Raw genomic sequence first — 23,188 nt, 5'->3', positions numbered from 1 at the left:
TACAGTGGCAAGAGAAGCAGAGAATCTGCAATCATTTCAGCCTATGGGCTGAGTCCGAGCTACAGCTGCATGACCACAGCCAAACGGGAACACATGGTTTGGGAAAGCTTTAGATGCACAGGCACACGGTAATAGTCCCATTTCATTCAATACTTTAAACTGATTCCCAATCACACAATTATTATTGTTGATATCGTTCCACATAAGGTATGCCAATGATTCTTAAATGAATTTCAATAAGTTAACTAGTAACCTTTTCCCCAAATTCTCCTTCTTCATGAGTTATCATATAATTATGTCAAGCAAATAGATATTTATTTATTTTATTGTGATTAAATAAGGACAGCCTCATAAGTGCAATGTTAAATAAATATTGTTTGCTTTAACTTGTCCAGGCCAAGTGCATTACAAAGTGTATGTGTGATTGCAGTAGGTCACAAGGAAACAGAGTCTTTCTCACTTTTGTCTCAGCGCTGTTTGGCTGGAAATGAAGGAAAAGCTAGATCGTCTTTCTGTATTTCCTTTCTTTAGTCCCCATTCTCCATCATGAAGTATTTGGTATTCTGATGTCTCTTTGTTTGACCTTTCATAATGACTATGAACATCTTCCACATTCCACAGGGAGAAAAAGAAAACACATAATACTTCTGTGTACATAAAAAATGTAGTTTTTTCCTTTATATATTTTCTTTAATTCTTTATGCCACACCTTGAAAGTAGAAATTTACTGAAAGGAGAGAAACTAAGAAGATGAATATATGCATGAAAAATTTATGCCAAAAAGCCAAAAGTTTGAAGAATGAAAACTTCCAGAAAACAAATAAATGCAGGTTGGGACAGAGTCCATCTGGTAGAAGCAGGAAGCTCTGGCATGGAGCAGAGCTGGAAGAGATATGTATGCATCAAGCACACACTTTGGAGAGATGGATCAGATTCCCGTGAATCACAAGGTTTCCTCTTCGATTCTCTATGTCTAAAAACGGCCTCCACACACAAAGGCATATTCCACTTCACTGGGTTTTTCTCTCTTAAAGGCCAGTTTTGGAAGTGATCCAGTCACGGAGGGCAGTCACTCTAGTATAGACACCAGGCTTATTGGGTTGCCCGCATTCATCTCCCCAGCTCACAATCCCAGCAATGTACCAGATGTTCCTAGGATCTGAAGTAACCAGCGGTCCACCAGAGTCACCCTGTGGAGACAGGAGAGATTAGTAATTCATATTCTGCTAATTAATGAGGAATTTTGTATTTTTACAAGCAGAGATTGTAATGAGAATGATAGTTTTCATAAAAGTCATCAGGCATTTGGGGCCGGCGTTGTGGCACAGTGGGTAAAGGCACCACATTCAGTGCTGGCATCCCATTTGGGCACCGGTTCGAGTCTCAGCTGCTCAACTTCTGATCCAGCTCTCTGCTATGGCCTGGGAAAGCAGTAGAAAATAGCCCAAGTCTGTGGGCCCCTGCACCCGTATGGGAGACCCAGAGGAAGCACCTGGATCCTGGCTTTGGATCATCATAGCTCTGGCCATTGTGGCCAATTGGGGAGTGAATCAGTGGATGGAAGACCTCTCTCTCTCTCCCTCTCTGTCTCTCTACCTTACCTTCTCTCTCTGTGTAACTGTAACTTTCAAATAAATAAGTCATCAGGCATTTGAACTAAGAAGTGATTCCTTCCATATATGTCAATTATCCACACAGATGAGGAGCACCCACATGTGGGATATTGTCTTAGTCCCAGGGTTCAGTGCATGGAAATTGAAAGCCCCATCTCCTTAGGGGAAAAGTACTCTAATCAGACAAAATAAACATTTTGTGCAGGGTGCCTCCTTATCAGTGTTACAAAACTGCCTCCAACCTACAATGAAGACTATTGCTCATAAGGATCATAGACATTAAGGTAGACACTCTGGGCCTTCCAAGCTAAGACCTTCAATTTACTTATTTGTAAATACTCCTAATAATACCTACCTATGATGATTATTTAGAAAATTACATAAGACAATAAATGTAAAGTGCTTATCCTAGCACAAAGCAGAACATAGGAAATACATAGATAAAATGACAAATTCAAACTTTTATATCTTAGAAACTCCAGAGGTCTGTTTCTTTATATGGTCATAAGAACAAAGTATCAGCTGATTATTCCTCAGGATCCTGGGTCTGTGCTTGTTGACTGCCCATTATGTGTTCAGCACCCTGTGAAGTCTCTAATTAAATCACATATTATCTTATCAATTCATGTGATTCTAGCAACAAAACATAGTTAGGTTTTGTTAGGACTGACCCAGAAATAAAAGCTAGGAAAAGGCTGTGGTGAAGCTGGCAGTGAATCCAGCAAAGTAGAGCCAAGGAAAGGGAAAAGCTTAACAGGGAAAATATGAAGAATTTTCAGGTCATTTTTAGAAATTAAGAATATACAATTTTGTGGATTTGGACTGGAGAGCATACAGAGCAGTATGGAATTTCAAGGAGCAACATGGGAGTTAGAAAGCACACCAAAGATAGTACCTGTCAAATACAAAACAATAATTATAGGCGTATTTAGTGACACACCCAAGGAATCGGTTATTGGCTCCCTCTAAGGTTTTGTCAGCAAATGAATGAAGACATAGAAGTCAATAAGTTAATATCTGCCAGAGACACAAGGTTGACAGCACATGCCTTCCTACTGGGAGGCAAATTTGGAGTTCACAAAGTTGTCTATATTCCAGTCCCAAATGGAATCGACTTACTAATTTCTTTCCCCTAAAGCTAACCACAGTTAAAACAAACAAGAACCCTGGACATTAGAAATAAAACAAATATCAAAACATTCTGGAGCTAGAAGGAAGTGGAAGATGGGCTAAGAACCTCATGGGTCAAGGAATGATGTGGCAGTGACCATATTGGGTTTTATTTTTGTGTCATAGATTCTGGATTTGGAGCTATAGAAGCTAGCAACCTGGTAACCTGCTAACACATAGAAAATTAAATACAAGCAAACAAAACAAAACAAAATGAAGCAAAACAGCTCTCTAGTTAAAGAGCCAGACATTGGGAAGTTAAGGAAAAAAAAAAAAAACCTAGGATGCTAGGATGACAGCAAAATCTTAGTGGGGCAACTCCCATGCATACCAGGCTGTAACAAGGTCAATCCTGCACCAGACTGGAGGCCATGTAGGCTGAATGGGGAGCCAGACTTTCTTGCCTGTCAGGTAATAATAAAGATCTCTCTTATCTTCCTTGTGGTGGTGAAGTAGGGAGCATGAACTACCTACATTCACTGATAATGAAGCATAACCCTCCCTCCCACTACGGTGATGTCAGAGGAGATGTCCTGGGGAGTGAGGACTTTCACCATTGCAAGTAGTAAAACTACTGCTCCCTGATGTCAGTGCACAAGGTGTTCTGTAGCCAGAGTGGTATCAGAAGACAGGTGGTGGGGAACCTGAAATTCTGAGTTCATGCAGCAGTATTGAGGAGCTAGCCCTCAATTTGAGTGTCAAAGGAAGATCACTGGGGATGAGCTGGCACCTTCCTGTATCTCCCCTCACCCAAACAACACAACACAGCAGAGGCCTGCCAAAAGGGAAAATTTTAAAAAGACTTTCAGTGCTCTGGCATAATACTCAAATTTCCAGGGATATATTTGAAAACCACTCACTATACAAAGAACCAAGAAAATGTCAAATCAAATGAGAAGAGATCTGTCGCTCCCCCATTCGCGGAGGAACGACACAAGACCCTGCGCTGTTCTTTTGTCTGCTCGGCCCTTCCCAGGTTTGCTGCTGGTCCTTCCCGGGTTGGCTGCCGACCCCTCCACCTCCGTGGAAGGGCGGTTCCCCCTGCCACTTTCCCTGCTTCCACGGAAGAGCGGCACACCGCCGGCCGGCTCTCTCGGGGGCTGCTCAGGTGTTCCTTCAGATGTTCCTGGTGCATATTGTCTCTCTCCTCCTTTATAGGCCTCTTCTACCAATCCCAACTCTGCTACCCACACGCCAAGCATGCTGCTCTCCTCCAATCAGGAGCAGGATCAGCTCCTGCAGCTCAGGTCAAATTCGCGAGAGGCAGCTGCGTAGAAGTTTACTCTTCCCCAGCACCATATTGTGGGAGAGCAGATGCATAGAATTAGTCCTAGTTCCAGTAATTTAGTCTAGTCTCAGTTGCTCCCCACAGAGATCATCAACAAATACTGACAAAAATATGACACAAATATAAGAATTATTTGAAAGATATTTAAAGCATCATCCCAATAATGTTCCATAAGCAATTACAACCATGCTGAAACAAATGGTAAAAGTTAAGAATTCTCAGAAAAAAAAAAGTAGATATAAAAGAATGAATTGGGAATCTTAGAACTGAAAAACATAATAATCAGTATTAAAAGCTCACTAAATGAGTATAATACAAGAATAAAAATGATGGAGGAAAGAACTAGTGAACTTAAAGACTGAATGACAGAAATTGCACGATTTAAGAAAATGAATGGAAAAATATCAGTGAAACTTCAAGAACATCTGGGAATAAAGAAACGAGTTAACATTCCTGGCTCTGAAGTCCCTGAAGGAGAGGGAAAAGGAAGTGTGGCTGAAAAAGTACCCCAAGAAATAATGACCCCAAATTTCACCAATTTTGGAAAAGGACATAAACCAACAGATTAAAAAGGCTGAGAAAATCTCAAGCAGGATAAATCCAAAGAAACCCACAGCAAGACAAATAACCAGGCTTAATGAAAGCAACAACAACAAAAAACTACCTTTGAACATAGCAAGAGAGAAATAACTCCACCCAAAGAAAGAAAACAATTCCAATAACAGCAGATTCCTCTCAGAAATCACAAGGCCGTGATTTAAGTGATAGAAGAAGTATTAATCCTAAATTCTATATCTGGTAAAAGTATGATTCTTAAATGAAAGGGAAATACTTTTGCAGACAAAAGAAATCTAAGAGAAGTTGTCAGTAGCAGACCTACACTAAACGAATGGGTAAAGGAAGTTTCTAAAACACAAAGAATATGTTCAAAAAAGGGAATCTTATAAAATCAGGAAATGGAAAATAACAAAACTATTAGTAAACAGACTTTTATTTCCCTCTTGAATTTCAAAGTTATGTTTGGCAATAGAAGCAAAACAGTGTCTGATGTGGTTCTCAAAATATATGGGAGATATTTATATTCACACAAGTACTTGTTAATATTCAATATTAAATCAGAAAATGACTTCAAGGAAGCTAAGTTTTCTCTCTAACACTCCACTCAAGCTAGTAAAATATAAATGTCAGGGGTCGGCGCTGTGGTGTAGTGAATAAAGCCACCGCCCACAGTGCTGTTATCTCATATGAGCACCAGTTCGTGTCCTGGCTGCTGCTCTTCCAATCCAGCTCTCTGCTATGGCCTGGGAAAGCAGTAAAAGATGGCCCGAGTGCTTGGCCCCTGTATCCGTATAGGAGACCCAGAAGAAGTCCTGGCTCCTGGCTTCAGATTGGCCCAGCTCCGGCCGTTACAGCCATTTGGGGAGTTGAACCAGCAGATGAAAGACCTTTCTCTTTGTCTCTCCCTCTCTCTCTGTAACTCTGCCTCTCAAATAAATAGATCTTTACAAAAAATAAATAAATGCCAGTAGACTTTGATAAGATTATATACACACATATATGTTCACATATGTATGACTGTATTTCAAAATAAACCATGGAAAAATTGAATTAAAAGACAAATTTGTTTTTGTACAAAAATATTTGAAGTCCATGAATAGTTTTTTATCCATGCATAGTTTTTTTTAAAAGATTTATTTTATTTATTTGAAAGACAGAGTTACAGAGAGAGGTAGAGAGAGAGAGAGGTCTTCTATCCGCTGGTTCACTCCCCAGATAACCGCAATGGCCGGAGCTGTGCTGATCTGAAGCCAGGAGCCAGGAGCTTTTTCCGGGTCTCCCACATGGGTGCAGGGGCCCAAGTACTTGGGCCGTCTTCTACTGTTATCCCAGGCCATAGCAGAGAGCTGGGTCGGAAGAGGAGCAGCCAGGACTAGAACCAGCGCCCATATGGGATGCCAGCACTTCAGGCCAGGGTGTTAAGCCGCTGCGCCACAACGCTGCCCCCCCCCCATGCAGTTTTTTATAATACACGTTTTCTAGGAACACTGTAAGTTTCCTTGTACATAGTCATATAACAGAGAAACCACTAAAACTTTTCTAAAGAGATAGTCAAAACCACAAATAGATTTAAAAATCAAATTAGAATTCTAAAACATATTACTGTTTGATTTCAATTATGTAACATTGCAGAAAATGCAAAAGTATGGAAATGAAGAGCAAATTAGTGAGTACCAGATGTTTGGAGGGTAGGGAGTGCGGTGGAGAGCCTTACACATATAGATATTTGTGGTGATGGAATAGTTCCCCACATTAACTGCAGTGGTGGCTACACAAATCAACGTATGAGAAAAATGCCATAGCACTAGATACATGCTTTGTGCTGCTCTGAGTTTCCTAGGTTTTATATTGTTACGTTATAGTTATGTGAGATGGAACTATTGGGATAACCTGGTTGACATGTATATATGATGTCTCTGCAGTATGTTTGCAACTTCCTATAAATCTTTAATTACCTTAAAGATAGTGAAGAAAAAATCATGCAGCATACTAGTAGGCAAAACCACTTACCTGACATGCATCTCTTTTGCCTTGTAAGGAGCCAGCACATAGCATTCTAGGAGTTATGGCACCATTATAAACTTGTGGATCATTGCAGGTATCAGTGTCTATAAGATCCACCTGTACTTCTCGAAGGTGATTTTGACTGAAACCTAAAGGAGAAAAAGATTTTGCAGCTATATAGGTACAGGTATTTTATAAATCTGAAGAAAATCCTCCATAATTATTGAATATGATGACAATATATACTCCTAGTATATGTACTTTTTAGATGCAATAATGTTTGGAAACAGAATTATTTCCTAACTAACTGCTTTAAATAAAAAGTTAGATGCCTAGGAATAAATCTCAGTTGTTTAAATTATTTCCACTCCATTAAGATCAGAGGAAATTTCATTTGGGGAGAATGGTGGCTTTATGATTCTCTGATCTTCACAATTGTGTGTATTGATGATCTCCTCAGTGGATAATTGCCTAGTAAAAGGTTCAGTGGCTAGGGGACATACTTTCTGTTTTAGACACCTTGTCCACACCACTATTGACCAGTAGTGATACAATTAATAGTGACCTAAAGTAAGAATGAATTTTTCTGTCTTCTAAGTGACTTAGTTCATGCATTGGGCTTGACTTGACCCATCTCCATATAACCAAACACTCAACATATTTTGGCATTTATGACATTCTATTCTTTCATTGACTTAGACCATTGAATTAGGTTACCGAAATTTGAATTTTTCTGTGGATGCTCACCATCATTCTGTCGTGCTCCAAATCCTGTCACAAACATCTCCTCACCTGGGCGGAACTCATGACTTGCCTCAGGGAGACAGATTCTATGTACGGCGTTTGTGTAGGGAACAGGCCTAGAAAGCTCTGCCAGTGAAATATCATAGTCATGCGTTGAGTGATTGTATTTCTCATGGACAATTATCCTCCGGAGGCCTTGTTTCATCTTCAGAGGATTTAGTGTTACTCCAAACGATGCCGTCCATCTGGTTGGGTCCTTATACCTGGAAAGAAAAAAATGAAGGATGAATTCCAGCTTACTGTGCTACTGATCTAATAATGTATATTACATAATTTAGCTTGCAAGTATTGATATAAATTTTTCTTCTTAAAGTATAGCTTCTATGTGTAGACACAAACTCTTTTCAATCTGAGAATCAGTCTTGGGGGCAGAATGGGTAGAAAAGCCACCATAGGATTTTTCCTGGGATACACAAATAGATGTAGTCCTCCTGCCAAGCAAGTCTCTCCCTCCAGATCATAGGGACTCCAGGGATAGATGGAGACAATATCCTATACAAATGAGAGAAGTCAATGTATTCTGAGTGCATGTATGTTCTACCCATAAACAGCGAGTTTTCCTTGAGAGCCAAAAAGGCTACCCAATGATTTAACAAATAGCACCACTATTCTATATACTATAGATGTGTTTGACAGAAGATTAAAATGGCTTCTATTCCTTGGAATATAATTAATAAGCGCATTCATTTTTATGGTTTACCATTTTCATATTTATTTATACATAATTATCCTTTTTTTGAACATTTTATTTATTTGAATGGCAGTTACAGAGAGAGGGATACAGGAAGAGAGAAAGAGACAAAAGAGATCTGCCAATAGCTGGTCACTCCCCAAAAGGTTTAATGTCCAAGGCTGGGCCAGACCAAAGCCAGGAGCCAGGGACTCCATCCAGGTCTCCCATGTGGGTGCAAGGTCACAAGGACTTGGACTATCTTCCTCTGCTTTCCCAGGCACAACAGCAGAGAGCTGACAGGAAGTGGACGGCCAGGACTTGAAATGGCACCTGTATGGGATGCTGGTGTTGTAGTGGTGGCTTACTCTACTGAGCCGCAGTGCTGAATCTCAAAAATATCTTTCTTGCTATCTGAAATTTATCTTTGGAATTACACCTATAATCCAACTAGGCTTCATTCCTGATAAAGATACTAGTAGAAAGATATGGTTCTACTTGTTGACATCAAACTCTATACATATCACACACATACTTATATGTATATACATTTTTTCATTTTAATATTATAGAATATGCAATTATGTATATATTCATATGTGTACATAATATAATCATGTGTGTATAATCTAACTGTTGGGTCCATTTAGTCAAAAGTTCAATTTAAATCCTGTATTTCCTTATTTTCTTTTTTGTTGATTTATATTTTTCAATGTGTGTATTGAGATCCTCTACTATTTTTATATTGCTCTCTCTCTCCCTTCATGTCCATCAGTATTTTTTTGCCTTGTGTATTAGGTACTCCAATATTTACAGCAAGTATAATTAAAATGATATATTTTCCTGATGAATTGACTCATATTACTAATTAATAAATCAAGTTGTGTCTTAGTTGTATTTTTTTAAAAAAAGATTTATTTAAGGGGTCAGCGCTGTGACTAAGCCTCCACCTGTAGCACCAGCATCCTATATGAGCACTGGTTCATGTCCCAGTTGCTCTTCTCCTGATCCAGCTCTCTGCTTATGGCTTGGCAAAGCAGTGGAAGATGATCCAAGTGCTTGGGCCCCTGAACTCATATAGGAGACCCAGAAGAAGTTCCTGGCTCCTGGCTTCAGATCAGCTCAGCTCTGGCCGTTGCAGCCATTTGAAGAGTCAACCAGCAAATGGAAGACCTTTCTCTCTGTATGTAATTCTGCCTCTTAAATAAACAAGTAAAAATCTTTGAAATAAAAAAAAGAGTTATTTATTTATTTATTTGAAAGGCAGAGTTACACAGAGAGAGAGAGACCGAGAGAGAGAATAAGATCTTCCATCCACTGGTTTACTACCCAAATGGCCACAACAGCCGGGCTTGGGACAGGCAGAAGCCAGGAGCTAGGATCCTCCTGTGGGTCTCCCACATGGGTGCAGAGGCCCAAGCACTTCTGGTACTTTCCCAGGTGCATTGGCAGGGAGCTGGACTAGAAATGGAGCAGCCGAGACTCAAAGTGGTACCCATATAGGATACTGTCATCACAGGAAGCAGCTTAACCCAGTAGGCCACAATGCTGGCCCCTAGCTGTAGCTTGTGATAGGTTTTGACCTAAAGTATATTCAATCAAACATTGGTATAACCACTCCTATTCTCTTTTCAGTTATTTTCATAGGACGTCTTCCATTCTTCCATTTTTCCACTGTCATTCTATTTGTATCTTTAAACGTTAAGTGGTCTCTTGTGGGTAGTTATCATTGGATCTTATTTTTTTAATCCATTCACCTACACCATGTCTTTTCTTTAGGGAATTTAATTTATTTACATTATAGGTTATTATTGAGTTAAGGACTTACTCTTTTTTCCCCCAACCCTCCAGGGCTTGCAATAGATCGCAATGAGAGAGCGGCTCTGCTAGATATGGAACCCCGACCCACAAGCAGGTGGTCTAGGAATGGTTAAGTGCCAGGTTCCCCAAGAATGTGCTTTGCATGAAGGGCGAGAGGCCGGCCTCCTTTCCGGCTGCACCCTCTTTCGCACCACGAAGGGCTCTTAGCACCAGACCCTGGTCCTGAGCGCTGCCGAAAGACTTAAATCTTACCATTTGGTTATTTGTTCACTTTCTTTGTTTTTGAAGGTCCTTTCTTCGTCTGTTGTTGTCTGTCTTTGTGATTTGATAATTCTCTACAGTGCTAAACTTTGATTCCTTTCTCTTTACATTTGCATATATGCTAAAGCAATTTGTTTTGTGCTTACCATGAGACATATATAACAGTCATAGTATACTATTTTAAGCTACTTCTTGTAGCTTTAGTTAATTGTGATCATTTTGATATTTAACTTTTCATGCTGGGGATACATCTAGGTATTTCCTTTTGGTATTTCCAGTGCATTTTTCTCACCCTCAATCATTAGGAAGGATCCGGACTTACAAGATAAAGCAGTGAGCAGCACTCAGAAGCCATGTGCTGTTAATTAGAGTGGCTCCACAGCGATGGAACCCATCCCATTGCAGGCTGGCTTGCCACGGCCATTCTCCTTCTTCGACCTCTGTACCACCAACTATCCTGACACTCTGACCTGCGGATTTACTCCTTCGTGTCCCACAACCTGTCAAAGAGATAGGATGCAGTAATTAGCAATGTTTTATGTATTCAATTGTGCTACTACATCCCAAATTTCTTGTACTTTGAGCTCCATCAATATGAAGTACTTTTTCGAGTTGTTCCCTACACAGTAGTATTTATTTCATTTAGCTAACTCTAACTCTTCTTCAGCTTTTCAGACTTCAATCTGCCCTAACTTCTTCTGGAATGCTTTCTCTGACAATTCCCTTGCTTCCAGACTGGATTAGTTCTGACTTTCTTGATGCTTTAGTAGTAGTAGTAGTAGTAGTAATAATAATACTCTATATATGAGGATACTTTAAAGAATTCACAGAAAAATGAAACGAAAAATAAGTGTTTTCATGCAAAAATTTGTATTTATTTGTTTGTTTATTTTATTTGAAAGAGAGATGGAGGGGGACAGAGAAAAAGAGAAAGATCTTTCATTTGCAAGTTCATTCCCCAAATACTCACAATAGCTGGTGCTAGGTTAAGCTGAAGACAGGAGCTAGGAACTCAACCTAGGTCAGTCACATGGGTGGCAGGGGTCCAGCTACCCAAGGCATCCCTGCTGCTTCCTAAGTGGGTATTAGCAGAAAGCTGGAATCAGGAGCACAGCTGGGATTTGAACACAGGCACTCCACTAAGAGTTGTGGGTTTCATAAGTGGCATCTTATCCACTGCACCAAATGCCCACCATATAGAAAAAGGTTTTTCAGATCAATACAGTTATTTCAAAACATACATTTTTCATGAACTTTTTGAAGATTCCTCATGTACAAATATATGTACATATATGTATGTTTTACCCCAAAATAAGCTTATCTTTTAATTATATTAGTTCATGAATTCTTTGAAGTATGTTAATATGTATTTATAAAGTTTTATTATTATTGAACCATCAAGAAAGTCACAACTAATCTACTTTGAAAACATGGAAATTGTTAGAGAAGGCATCCTAAAAGTAGTAATGACAGGCTTAAATCTTATAAGATGAAAGGGAGTTAACTAAATTAAACACACACACACACACACACTCACATACACACACACATTGTTCAACATCGCTTATTGCAGTTACTTAAACTTGGCACTATTCATGTTTTGGAGAATAGAATTCTTCATTTTGGAGCTGGCCAGTGCATCATGGTATGTTTAGCAGGATCCTGGCTTATACACGCTGGTAAAATTACCTCTATAATCATGACAAAAATGCCACAGTGGGAGATGACATTTCATGTATCAAAGTTGTCCTTGACTGAAAACTGTTGTTTTAGATGGGCAATCATGTGCCACACAGTGGTGTTTCAGTAGATGACAGATTACATGTACAATGGTGATCCCAGAAGAAAATAATGGAGCTAGAGACATCATATGCATTGTAACATTACAGTGTAATGTATTACTCATGCATTTGTGGTGATGCAGTTGCAAAAAAAAGCGTATTGTGGTGTAGCAACACAATTATGGATACTACATAATAGTTGGTAATGGTATTAAACCACTATGCTATTGACATATATCTGCTATATGGTCTTTTTTTTATCATAGTGTATCTTAGTTACAAAAAAGTTAACTGTAAAACAGCATGCCATCTTACCCTCATAGCAGCCTTATACAAATGTTTACCATCTCTCTTGATTGCATCAACAGGCCATGTTGAGTAACTGACCTATGCCATATAGGCCTGTGTAAGCACACATAATGATATTCACACAACTATGAAATCACCTACATTTCTCAAAACACATCCCTCTGCTAAGTCACACATGACTATGTATTCATGTGCGTGTCATCCATCCAGTCCCATTAGAGTATGAGCTGTTCTAGGCAGAGGATATATCTAATTTATGACTTATCCCTATTGCCTAATAAAGTACTAGCACATAGTAGATTCCTGATAAATATTGATGGAATGAGCATATGCCAGTCAAGTAATAGGATATGGGATTCTGTTAAGTTTATACATTAACCAATATCTGAGCTAATGAGTACCACATTTGCATCCATCTTTTAAGATAAGTGTAATTTGCACTAATTCCATAGTGATTAAATGTATTCTCTAAATCATGGTGGAATACTATACTTTGAAGAAAGGAAGGTTTTAGACTAGGGTTATTGCTTTTAAAATATGTATAACATATTAGTTGGACCTTCAGAAATTTTATGAAAAGATACTCCAATCCAACAATTGCCTGGAATTTTCATAGCTTGGGGCTAATCACATCAAGAAGATTTTGGTTAGAATAGAGTAATAAGTTTTTTCTTCTAGCTGAAAAATTCCATCATTCAGATTGATTTTAGAAAATCTGTAGGAAACTTTATGAAAATATATCATGGAAATCAGCACACACAACATTGATAAGTGAATTTGTGTCCCTTCTTTAAAACTTAACGTTCACTTCCACTACACGTTTGCCATAGGCACACAGACATCCACTCCAAAGTTCTCCCTTTTTCTCATGCCAGGTCTCAGACATGAGAAAAAGCACCATCAGCTCTGCAGAAACCAACAAAATTATATCCTGTCCCTGTAACATCAGCACAAAGAAAGCCTAAATGATGTAAAGTGTTAACAATTTGCATATACATAATGGAATTTCAATAAATGTATTAGACTTACAGTTGTTCAGAAATTTGTCTGTTTCTGTCTTGTTGATTTCTGAAACAGAGGGAAATGGTGACTAGAACAAGACCAGAACATCAGAATTACACTGTGCATCTAAGTATTTCACCTACTAAAAGACTGCTAAATTTCATTAATAAGCATCCTAGCTTATAAAGAAAGCAACACTGTTAATTTGTCATAAACATAGAATTTTCATTGCCTTGAGGAGAGAAGACAAGAACAGAGTGTTTGAAACTGTAACAGGGATAAGAGTTACATGGGAGGCGTCAGTGTGGTGGCATGGTGGGCAAAGGCATCACCTGCCACCCTGGCATCCCCTATGGATGCTGGTTGAAACCTCAGCTGCTCCACTTCCAATCCAGTTCCCTGCTAATGGCCTGGAAAAAGCAGTGGAAGAAGGCCCGCATGTTTGGGTCTCTGCACCTGAAAAGAAGCTCCTGGTTCCTGGCTTCGACCTAACCCAGTCCTGGCCGTCGTGGCCATCTAGAGAGTGAACCAGCAGATGGAAGATCTCTGTCTCTCCTTCTCTCTTTAACTCTGCCTTTCAAATAAATCTTTAAAAAAAAAAAAAAGAATTACAGGGGCTGGCACTGAGGCACGGTGGGTTAATGCCCTGGCCTAAAGCACCGGCATCCCATATGGGTGCCAGTTCAAGATCTGACCGCTCTACTTCCAATCCAGTTCTCTGCTAAGGCCTGGGGAAGCAGTAGAAGATGGCCCAAGTCCTAGGGCCCCTGAACTCACATGGGAAACCTGGAAGGAGCTCCTGGCTCCTGGCTTTGGATCAGCTCAGCTCTGGCCATTGCAGTCATTTGGAGAGTGAACCAGCAGTTGGAAGACTTCTACCTATGACTCTACCTCCCTCTGTAACTCTGTCAAATAAATTTAAAAAAAATCTTTAAAAAATAGTTTCATAGAAAGCATATTTATAGTGTAAACTCCTGTCCCCTTTCCCAGTACTTATGATTCAGCAGTTTTGTGTTGAAGCATAAAAGTCTGAATTTGGCCAGCGCCACGGCTCAATTGGCTAATCCTCCTCCGCCTGCGGCGCCAGCACACTGGGTTCTAGTCCAGGTTGGGGCACCGGATTCTGTCCCAGTTGCTCCTCTTCCAGTCCAGCTTTCTGCTGTGGCCCGGGAGTGCAGTGGAGGATGGCCCAAGTGCTTGGGCCCTGCACCCACATGGGAGACCAGGAGAAGCACCTGGCTCCTGATTCAGATCAAAGTGGTGCGCCAGCCGCAGCGCACTGGCCGCAGCGGCCACTGTGGGGTGAACCAACGGAAAAGGAAAACCTTTCTCTTTGTCTCTCCCTCTCACTGTCCACTCTGTCTGTCAAAAAAAAAAAAAAAAGAGTCTGAATTGAATTTTACCCCAGAAATAAGATACAGGTAGTCTATTGCCCATCTTTGGGAAATGCTAACCAAAACCATAGATTGACTGCCCCAATATGATTATATTTTTACTGACAAGAATTTGAGATCACTTTACTAAGCTATAAGTAGAGTCATGTTTGTATAACACATTCAAATGGCATCTCCATGGATTAGCTTACACTCACATGTACATGGAACCTCTGCTGAGGTTTTATTTTATTTTTTAAAGATTCATTTATTTATTTGAAATGCAGAGTGACAGAGAGGGAAAGAGAGAGAGAGAAATTATCCACACATTAGTTTACTCTCCAAATGGCTGCAACAGTTAAGTCTGGGCCAGGCCAAAGCCAGGAGTCTGGAACCCCATCTGGGTGTCCCATGTGGGTGGCAGGAGCCCAAGCAATTGGGTCATATCTACCGCCTTCGAAGGTGCATTAGCAGGAAACTGAATCAGAAGTAGATTAGTTGGGACTCGAACCAGCATTCTGATAAGTGTGTTGCATCATTCAAAATGCCATATAAAATCAGAATTCTGGTGGACTGATAATGTGTATCAGAGTTCAGCAAGACTCAAAGCAAGTACAAGATAAGTGTGCTACACCTACCGTTAAGTAAGAAGGTGGCCACTGACAGATCCAGGCAAACATGTTTTTCATTTGAACCAGATCTGATTTACATGAATAATGAAATGGTATTCCAATAAGCAGAAAAGAACCAGAGACTCTACCATATCCTTTCTTTTTCCTGTTACTTTGTATATGAACCAATACCCTTTGCTGAAAATACTGGGGAAACCCAGAGTTCCCTTTCTTTTGAGTCCTTTCTGACTCCTCAGTTAGCTAGAGAACATTGGTAGAATGTGCCCTCATTAAAAAGGGAAATAAAAGAGTCACGTTAGCCCTGTGTAATATTTCTATTGATCAAGCACTGAAAAAAAATATGTGCATGTCTGAGCTATAAAATACAGTTTGCAAAATTTTCATGATCTACACACAAATTACATATCCCTATATTTGCATTTAATATGGTATTGCATGATACAAAGATGAACAATAAAATTCATATTAATGATTTTAAAATGCAGCTGTTTCATACTTAGCATAGCATTAATTAGCAAATAAAAACATGAAAATTGAGAGAGATTGTGAAAGAAAGAAAAGCCTTACGATTTGTTCTTTTTTTTTTTTTTTTTTTTTTTTGGACAGACAGAGTGGACAGTGAGAGAGAGAGAAAGGTCTTCCTTTACCGTTGGTTCACCCTCCAATGGCCTCTGCGGCCAGTGCTGCGGCCAGCGCACCGCACTGATCCGAAGCCAGGAGCCAGGTACTTATCCTGGTCTCCCATGTGGGTGCAGGGCCCAAGCACTTGGGCCATCCTCCACTGCACTCCCTGGCCACAGCAGAGAGCTGGCCTGGAAGAGGAGCAACCGGGACAGAATCCGGCGCCCCAACTGGGACTAGAACCCAGTGTGCTGGCGCTGCAAGCAAAGGATTAGCCTAGTGAGCCGCGGCACTGGCCATGATTTGTTCTTTTAACAATTTTTTATTGCTTTTTTGGCAAAAATGTGACTGGCCTAGACTACTGAAGCATCATTCCTAAGCAAGTAGAGTTTAGGAGTCTACTTACATCTATAAGCTTTTATATTAGCACTGTGTATGCATTCTTTCTATCCGACCCCCTATTCTCTAGTTTCTGGTGCTGCCATATCTATTACTCTATTCACTAGCCATATGTAGCCAGCGAGCTGTTGAAAAGTGGGCAAATACAGCATATTCTTCATTATATGTGGGAGCTAAAACTAAAAAGAAAAAAAATAAAAAAAAAAAAACAATGAAAGAAAGGTCTGTGCGTATCAGTATTGGTGCAAATATAGTTTTGTCAAAATTTGTTTTATACCTTGTCAAACCAATGGTTAAGGATGTTCTACTACTGTGGTTTTAATGATGTGTGATTATTTTAAAATTTACTATATATGGGTAAAATAATCATCTTTCCATCTGACTTTTTCATAATTCTTGCTATAACCCCAGGAAACTAGGATCCTTTTTATTTTTACCAGTTGAACTCTTTATCTGCTAGAGAATTAAGCACATGACTGTAATGTAAGTTAAAATATATTATCTTAAAAACTTTTAAAAAGAGGCTGGTTGGGGGCTGGCGCCGTGGCTCACTTGGTTAATCCTCCACCTGTGGTGCCGGCAGCCCATATAGGCGCCGGTTATAGTCTGGTTGCTCCTCTTCCAGTCCAGCTCTCTGCTGTGGCCTGGGAGGGCAGTGGAGGATGGCCCAGGTGCTTGGGCCCCTGCACTCACATGGGAGATCAGGAGGAAGCACCTGGCTCCTGGCTTCGAACTGGTGCAGCACTGGCCGTAGCGGCCATTTGGGGAGTGAACCAATGGAAGGAAGACCTTTTTCTCTGTCTCTCTCTCTCACTGTCTATAACTCTACCTGTCAAATAGATTTAGAAAGAAAGAAAGAAAGAAAGAAAGAAAGAAAGAAAGAAAGAAAGAAAGAAAGAAAGAAAGAAAGAAAGAAAGAAAGAAAGAGAGAGAAAGAAAGAAAGAAAGAGGCTGGTGTTGTGCCTTTGACACCAGCATCCTATATGGACACCAGTTTGAGTCCCAGCTGCTCTACTTCTGATCCAATTCCATGCTAATGGTTTTCGGAAGGCAGCAGAAGATGGCCCAGGTGCTTGAGCCCCTGCACCCATGTGGAAGACGAGGATGAAGCTCGGGACACCTGGTCTCAGCCTGGCCCAATCCTGGCAGCTGTGGCCCTTTGGGGATTGAACCAGCAGATGGGCGATCTCTGTCCCTCTCTCTGTCTCTCCTTCTCTCTCTGTAACTCTTTCAAATAGATAAATAAATAAAATGAATTATATTTAATCTGTTATAAAGTAAAAATCGATAAATAGAAAAGTGGCTAGTGTAAATTGGAACTGCTATTACTATTTAGGAAGGCATTGTGATACAACAAATAAAGCTGTTATGAGAAAGAGAGAGAGAGAGAGAGAGAGAGAGAGAGAGAGAAAGAAACGAAGGACAGAAGGGAGGAAGGAAGAAAGAAAAGAGGGAGGGAGGGAGAGGGGGTAGGAGAAAGTATCATTGTATTCTTAGAATTGTATCTGTGAACACTGAATCTGTTCTCTTTGTATTAATATCACATTAATATAAGAACTGATGAGAATTGTGTTGAAGTAATTATCATGCATTTATTGTGACCCTGAGAATCCAATGTACTAATAAATTCCTTAAATAAAAATAATAATACTAATTTAAAAAACAGGCCAGCACCGCGGCTCACTAAGCTAATCCTCCACCTAGCAGCGCCGGCACACGGGTTCTAGTCCCGGTCGGGGCGCCGGATTCTGTCCCGGTTGCCCCTCTTCCAGGCCAGCTCTCTGCTGTGGCCAGGGAGTGCAGTGGAGGATGGCCCAAGTGCTTGGGCCCTGCACCCCATGGGAGACCAGGATAAGTACCTGGCTCCTGCCATCGGATCAGTGCCGTGCGCCGGCCGCAGCGTGCCGGCCGCAGCGGCCACTGGAGGGTGAACCAACAGCAAAGGAATACCTTTCTCTCTGTCTCTCTCTCTCACTGTCCACTCTACCTGTCAAAAAATAATAATAAAAAAAACAATAAAGCATGCATATCTTACAAAAAGAAATAACATTAGAGGGAGGCAAAGAGGAAAAGAAGAGGAATATACAAAGCTGCTTTTCCTATTAGAACTGGATGCTATAGCCAATGCACAGGCCCAATTTAGAAGAACCTGCTTGGGAGTTGATTACGAGTCTGTATAGGAAACATAATAAGGGAGATGGTTTTAAAAATTAAAATGCATCATCTGCACCAATTTAGTTGCAAAGAAATGCTCTGTTGGTAGCAATACCCCAAAATTAAAGATTCAAAAGAAAAATTGTAAACGTGCACCCAAGCTGAGTCTTCACATGAATTTGTTCTATGTGAGAGAAGTCAGCTAAATAAAAGAAACCTACTTTTAATTTCAACTGATTCAGGATCTAGCTTAGGAGGTCCCGTAGCATCTTGTAGCTTTTCATTTAGAATACGCTGAATAATTTTATTGATGTTTTCAGTATCTTCAGTAGAGCGGAATCGAAAAATCAGCAGCATATGGGCCAACACTCCATCTTCCTCCTGACTGTGGACCAGAGAAAATAAAAGGAATGAAGACTGGTATTAATTTCACAATCCATGTTATTCTATATCATTCACTGAAACACATACAGATGCACAAACATGAATACAAATAAGTCTATAAGTGTTTCCTCCTATATTCTCATTTACCATGTACGGAACCCCCAATTCAGTGTTCCTGATAGTAAGGTGGGTAGTTCATGGTCTCACCACTGAAGGATCTAGTTAAGTGCATACCTATTAATGTAAAAAGGCACTCATCTTGTCAATCATTCAAAATTACCAAGCAAAATATGTGGAAAATATGAAAACAATTGTGGTTCTGGCTCTCAAATTTAATTCCTACAATTTAAATCTGCCAATATCTCCTAAGCTACTTTCAGACTCTTCTAAACCATTCCTAATCCTAAATATATTAGAAAACTTGACCGAATTGAATGAGTTCATGTAACTGCATTTTCAGGATATAGCATTAATTAACTTTAAAGCTATTTGTATGAATTCACAGTCAACTCCCAAAGAATCCTACTCTTTACTGTATATCACATCTACCCCTACTCTCATAAATTGTAAATGGGATATAAATTAGATTCTTATTATCAGAGAGCAATTTTGAATACCTATCCTCTCTGACACAGCATTTACCACTTCCCAAAATTAAATCTTCAAACATGACATGTTTTTAAAACAGAAGGATAACAATGCAATTGTCCATCAATAGGACATTGGCTATATCAACACTGACACACACCTGTAATGAAATACTATAGAACCAGCTAAAAAATAAAGTAGATCTAATACAGTCACTGGAAAGACATTCATAATAATTGTTAAGAAAATGTGTTGTTTCTGGAAATTGAATTGCTGGACAGAAGGCTTTCACTTTCTATTTACAGTACTTTATACTTTGTGTGTCTGTGTGAGTGCAATCTGTTGAAATCTTAGTATATACTAAGTTGATCTTCTGCATATAAAGATAATTAAAAATGAATCTTAATGAAGAATGGGAAGGGAGAGGGAGTAGGAGATGGGATGGTTTGCAGGTGGGAGGGTGGTTATAGGGGGGAAAACTGCTATAACCGAAAAGTTGTACCTTCAAAATTTATACTTATTAAATAAAAGTTTTTAAAAAATAAAAAATTTTTAAAAAATAGAAGTTTATAATGTTTTTGTAATCTGAAAAAAAATTGGGATTTAAAGAGAGTGTTGTTACGTAGCTCACACTCTCACTGTCTCAGCAACCCTGTACTGGCAATTACTTATTTCTTCTTCATTCTCATCAGCTAGTTCTATACTGGCTGGCTGATAAAAACCAAACCAAACAAAACCCTCTCTGTACTTGGCAACTTGTCTCTCACCTTCTCATGACAGCAAACGTGCTGCAAAGGATAGATTACACTTCACCTTGTATTTACTTCACTGCAACCCACTTCTCCCTGCTTTCCCATGGAGCTGTTTTTCTACTTGAACACTAAAGGCTTCCTACTTCACAGATCCAGTACATTCTTTTCAGTGGTCTCTCGGGTCTGTTTGTCCATGTCATCCTCTTTCCCCTGAGAGTTCTTGTCTTCATACCTGTGGTGCCTCTCATGACTTTTTTTTCTTTCCCGCTCCTTCTCTATTTTCAAGATTTCTATTTTTCTCTTGTTCCCTCAAATAACTTAAATTAACTTTAATGCAATTTTTTTTTTTTTGGACAGGCAGAGTGGACAGTGAGAGAGAGAGAGAGAAAGGTCTTCCTTTGCCATTGGTTCACCCTCCAATGGCCGCCGTGGCCAGCGCACTGCGCTGATCCAAAGGCAGGAGCCAGGTGCTTCTCCTGGTCTCCCATGAGGTGCAGGGCCCAAGGACCTGGGCCATCCTCCACTGCACTTCCGGGCCACAGCAGAGAGCTGGACTGGAAGAGGAGCAACCGGGACAGAATCCAGTGCCCCGACTGGCACTAGAACCCGGTGTGCCAGAGCCGCAGGCGGAGGATTAGCCTATTGAGCCGTGGCGCCAGCTTTTAATGCAATTATTTAATATTAATTAATTTAAGTTGTTCTTCAAGCTTTCTTCATCATCTTTTTTCTCTGTGCATTACCGTTTTTCTGAGAAATTTACACCCAGGCTTTCTAAAATTTTGAGCTTACAAGGAGCAAATTTATGTCTTTAGCTCAGTTTCCTTTACTTCCACCAAGACAGTCTCATTTTTCAGTTCCATGTGATTTCTCAATATCTTGCCTCAACTGCTCCAAAACTGACTGTATCTTTCCAGTAAACTTGTGCTTCGTATTTTTGCAGTAACAGGTGATGGAGTAATGAAGAATAGGAGCAAGAGTACTGGGATGAGGAAGTGAACAAAGAGGAAAGTCATTTGGAAAACAGAATCAATAAAATTGTGTTATTCATAAATATGAGGGGCACAGGAAGGGGAGGAGAGTGTGATGATTTCTAGGTGTCTCATTAGTGTGATTGGATTCCCCTTGAGTTAGAGACTTGTCTATGGAACTCCCAGATGCAAATGAGCACAAGCAAGCATGTAACTACCAAAATCAGAAAAATAGCTCAGAATGGAGATAGAAACATGGATTTCAACAGTGTATGAGGCCATGTGGCTAGAGGTCCCCTTAAGATCTTAAGTCCCCTTTAAGGAACAGAGAAGCAGATGCAAATCCAAGCAAGAATGTTTTCTTAACAACTGGAGAGAACAGAATTTTTGGGCGAACATTGTCAAAAGTTATGCCTTAGAGTTGTCAGTGAAATAACAGACTGGAAGGAAACTCTTAGAGTTTTTTCAATGGAATAATACTGAAATTGGTTCTTACACTATTTTTGAAAGCTATGAATAATTGTATTAAGACTACAGGTTATTTAAAATACTCATAGAATTTTGCTAAAAATGTTATAGCTGATGAACAGATCTGAAGTCTTCTTAACTAAATGGTTGAGTATAAAGAGGTAGGATAGAACAAAGTAAAAAAGAAAAAAGATTTATAAAGAGGAGAACCAAGAGCTGAAGACAAGCCTTATCTATAATACTATTTTACACAGGATAATACTTGCTACTAAACCAAGAGATGTGTAGCAAGTACCTGTTTGTGCTACTTAGAGTTTCCAAAAAAACAATTTTGTAGCACAAGCACCAGTTACACCTTTGTCCCTAACAATCGTCTTATGAATGCTTATCTTTGGATTCAGAGAATGAGTAAGGGACATTGTAAATCATGACTTACACATAACAAGTGCCAAATAAATGTTGCTTGCATTGAATTACATCATATTATTGACACTTGAAAACATATTTATTGCTGACCATGTTAATAACGTCAGCTTTAAATTCAGAAGTCAGCATTTTAGATATACATACCTGTACTTGATAATGTGAGACTTGACAAATTCTCCCCTTAATGGAGATTTATGGAATGCATTTTTCACCTGTTTGAAAAACATTCAAATATGTCAGCAAGAACAATTTTCTGAAATTCTGTGAGTTAATTCAAAACTTTAGGAAAATTTAAAAACATACTTAAAACATCAAAGGTATTTCACAAAGTATGGAACTTAAGGAATTTTGAGGATTTTTTTCTTTTGGTATTCTACTCAATAACTTCAACTAAACACCTGAGAAATCATGGCAAAACAAGAGATAGGATCTGCTGTGCTATACTTCAAAAGAGACCAAGGAGAATGAATGGGTTCTTTCTTGAAAAGTGAAAGTGAGTGCTTGTGCCCTGAGATAAGAACTTGTAGTGCAGGTAGATAAAAGCAGTGAAGTAGCCTGCCAAGTGATAGATCATGAACATGAGTGTATGGCAGTGTCACATGTTTCCTAAACCCAGTGAAAAGGTTGCCAGGTATGCTGGCATAACAAGTACCCTGCTAGCACATGAAAGGCTCTTAGATACGCCCATGTAAACCGAGATACCTAGTTTAACTCACCTGTGAGATTTGCTCTAATAAGATAGAACTAAGTATTTTGTGGAGCTATTTCTTACAGCTAAAAATAAGAATTCCAGCCAACTTATTTCTTTTTTTTAATTGGGAGTGTAGGACGGAAAACACTCCAGATGTTTTCTGGTTTCAGGGCGTGGCTCTTTATCAAACACAGTCACTGCAATCTGGGGATTGACTGGCAGAAGCATTGAGCCTTTATATTCTTTTTTACATTTCATTGACTCCCGAGTCTTTGAACCCAGGACCAGCTCCCATAATGATGAGGCAAATCGGTAGAGTACAGAGAAATTCTCTAAAGAGTTATTCACTTGGAGAATTTTATCTAAGACTTCGTTTCTGCTAAGTAATTTTAAAACAATTATTAATTCCAAAGGTGTTGAAGATGTTGTCAGACTGGATCTTACATAACTA

The 23,188-nt window shown here is 39.6% G+C and overlaps 1 protein-coding gene across 1 annotated transcript in view; it reads right to left on the bottom strand.

The window, feature by feature from the left end:
- Positions 1–308: 308 nt before the first annotated feature.
- The window catches only part of LOC100354881 (transmembrane protease serine 11E), a 49,210-nt gene continuing 26,330 nt past the window's right edge, over positions 309–23,188 (bottom strand). The window contains exons 4-10 of the mRNA XM_017347522.4: positions 22,191–22,258; positions 18,682–18,845; positions 13,309–13,347; positions 10,512–10,689; positions 7,381–7,640; positions 6,640–6,782; positions 309–1,190 (exon numbers count right to left, since the gene is read on the bottom strand). Coding sequence (XP_017203011.3) covers positions 1,029–1,190; positions 6,640–6,782; positions 7,381–7,640; positions 10,512–10,689; positions 13,309–13,347; positions 18,682–18,845; positions 22,191–22,258 — 1,014 coding nt within the window. The 3' untranslated portion in view covers positions 309–1,028. The remainder of the gene's footprint in view (positions 1,191–6,639; positions 6,783–7,380; positions 7,641–10,511; positions 10,690–13,308; positions 13,348–18,681; positions 18,846–22,190; positions 22,259–23,188) is intronic.

This window comes from Oryctolagus cuniculus, chromosome 8 (genome assembly GCF_051225735.1).
Source record: "Oryctolagus cuniculus isolate XC-2025 breed Fujian yellow rabbit chromosome 8, ASM5122573v1, whole genome shotgun sequence".
NCBI classification, from domain to species: domain Eukaryota; kingdom Metazoa; phylum Chordata; class Mammalia; order Lagomorpha; family Leporidae; genus Oryctolagus; species Oryctolagus cuniculus.
The sequence above is the reverse complement of the archived record's forward strand: the minus strand, read 5'-3'. Positions and strand labels throughout refer to the sequence as shown.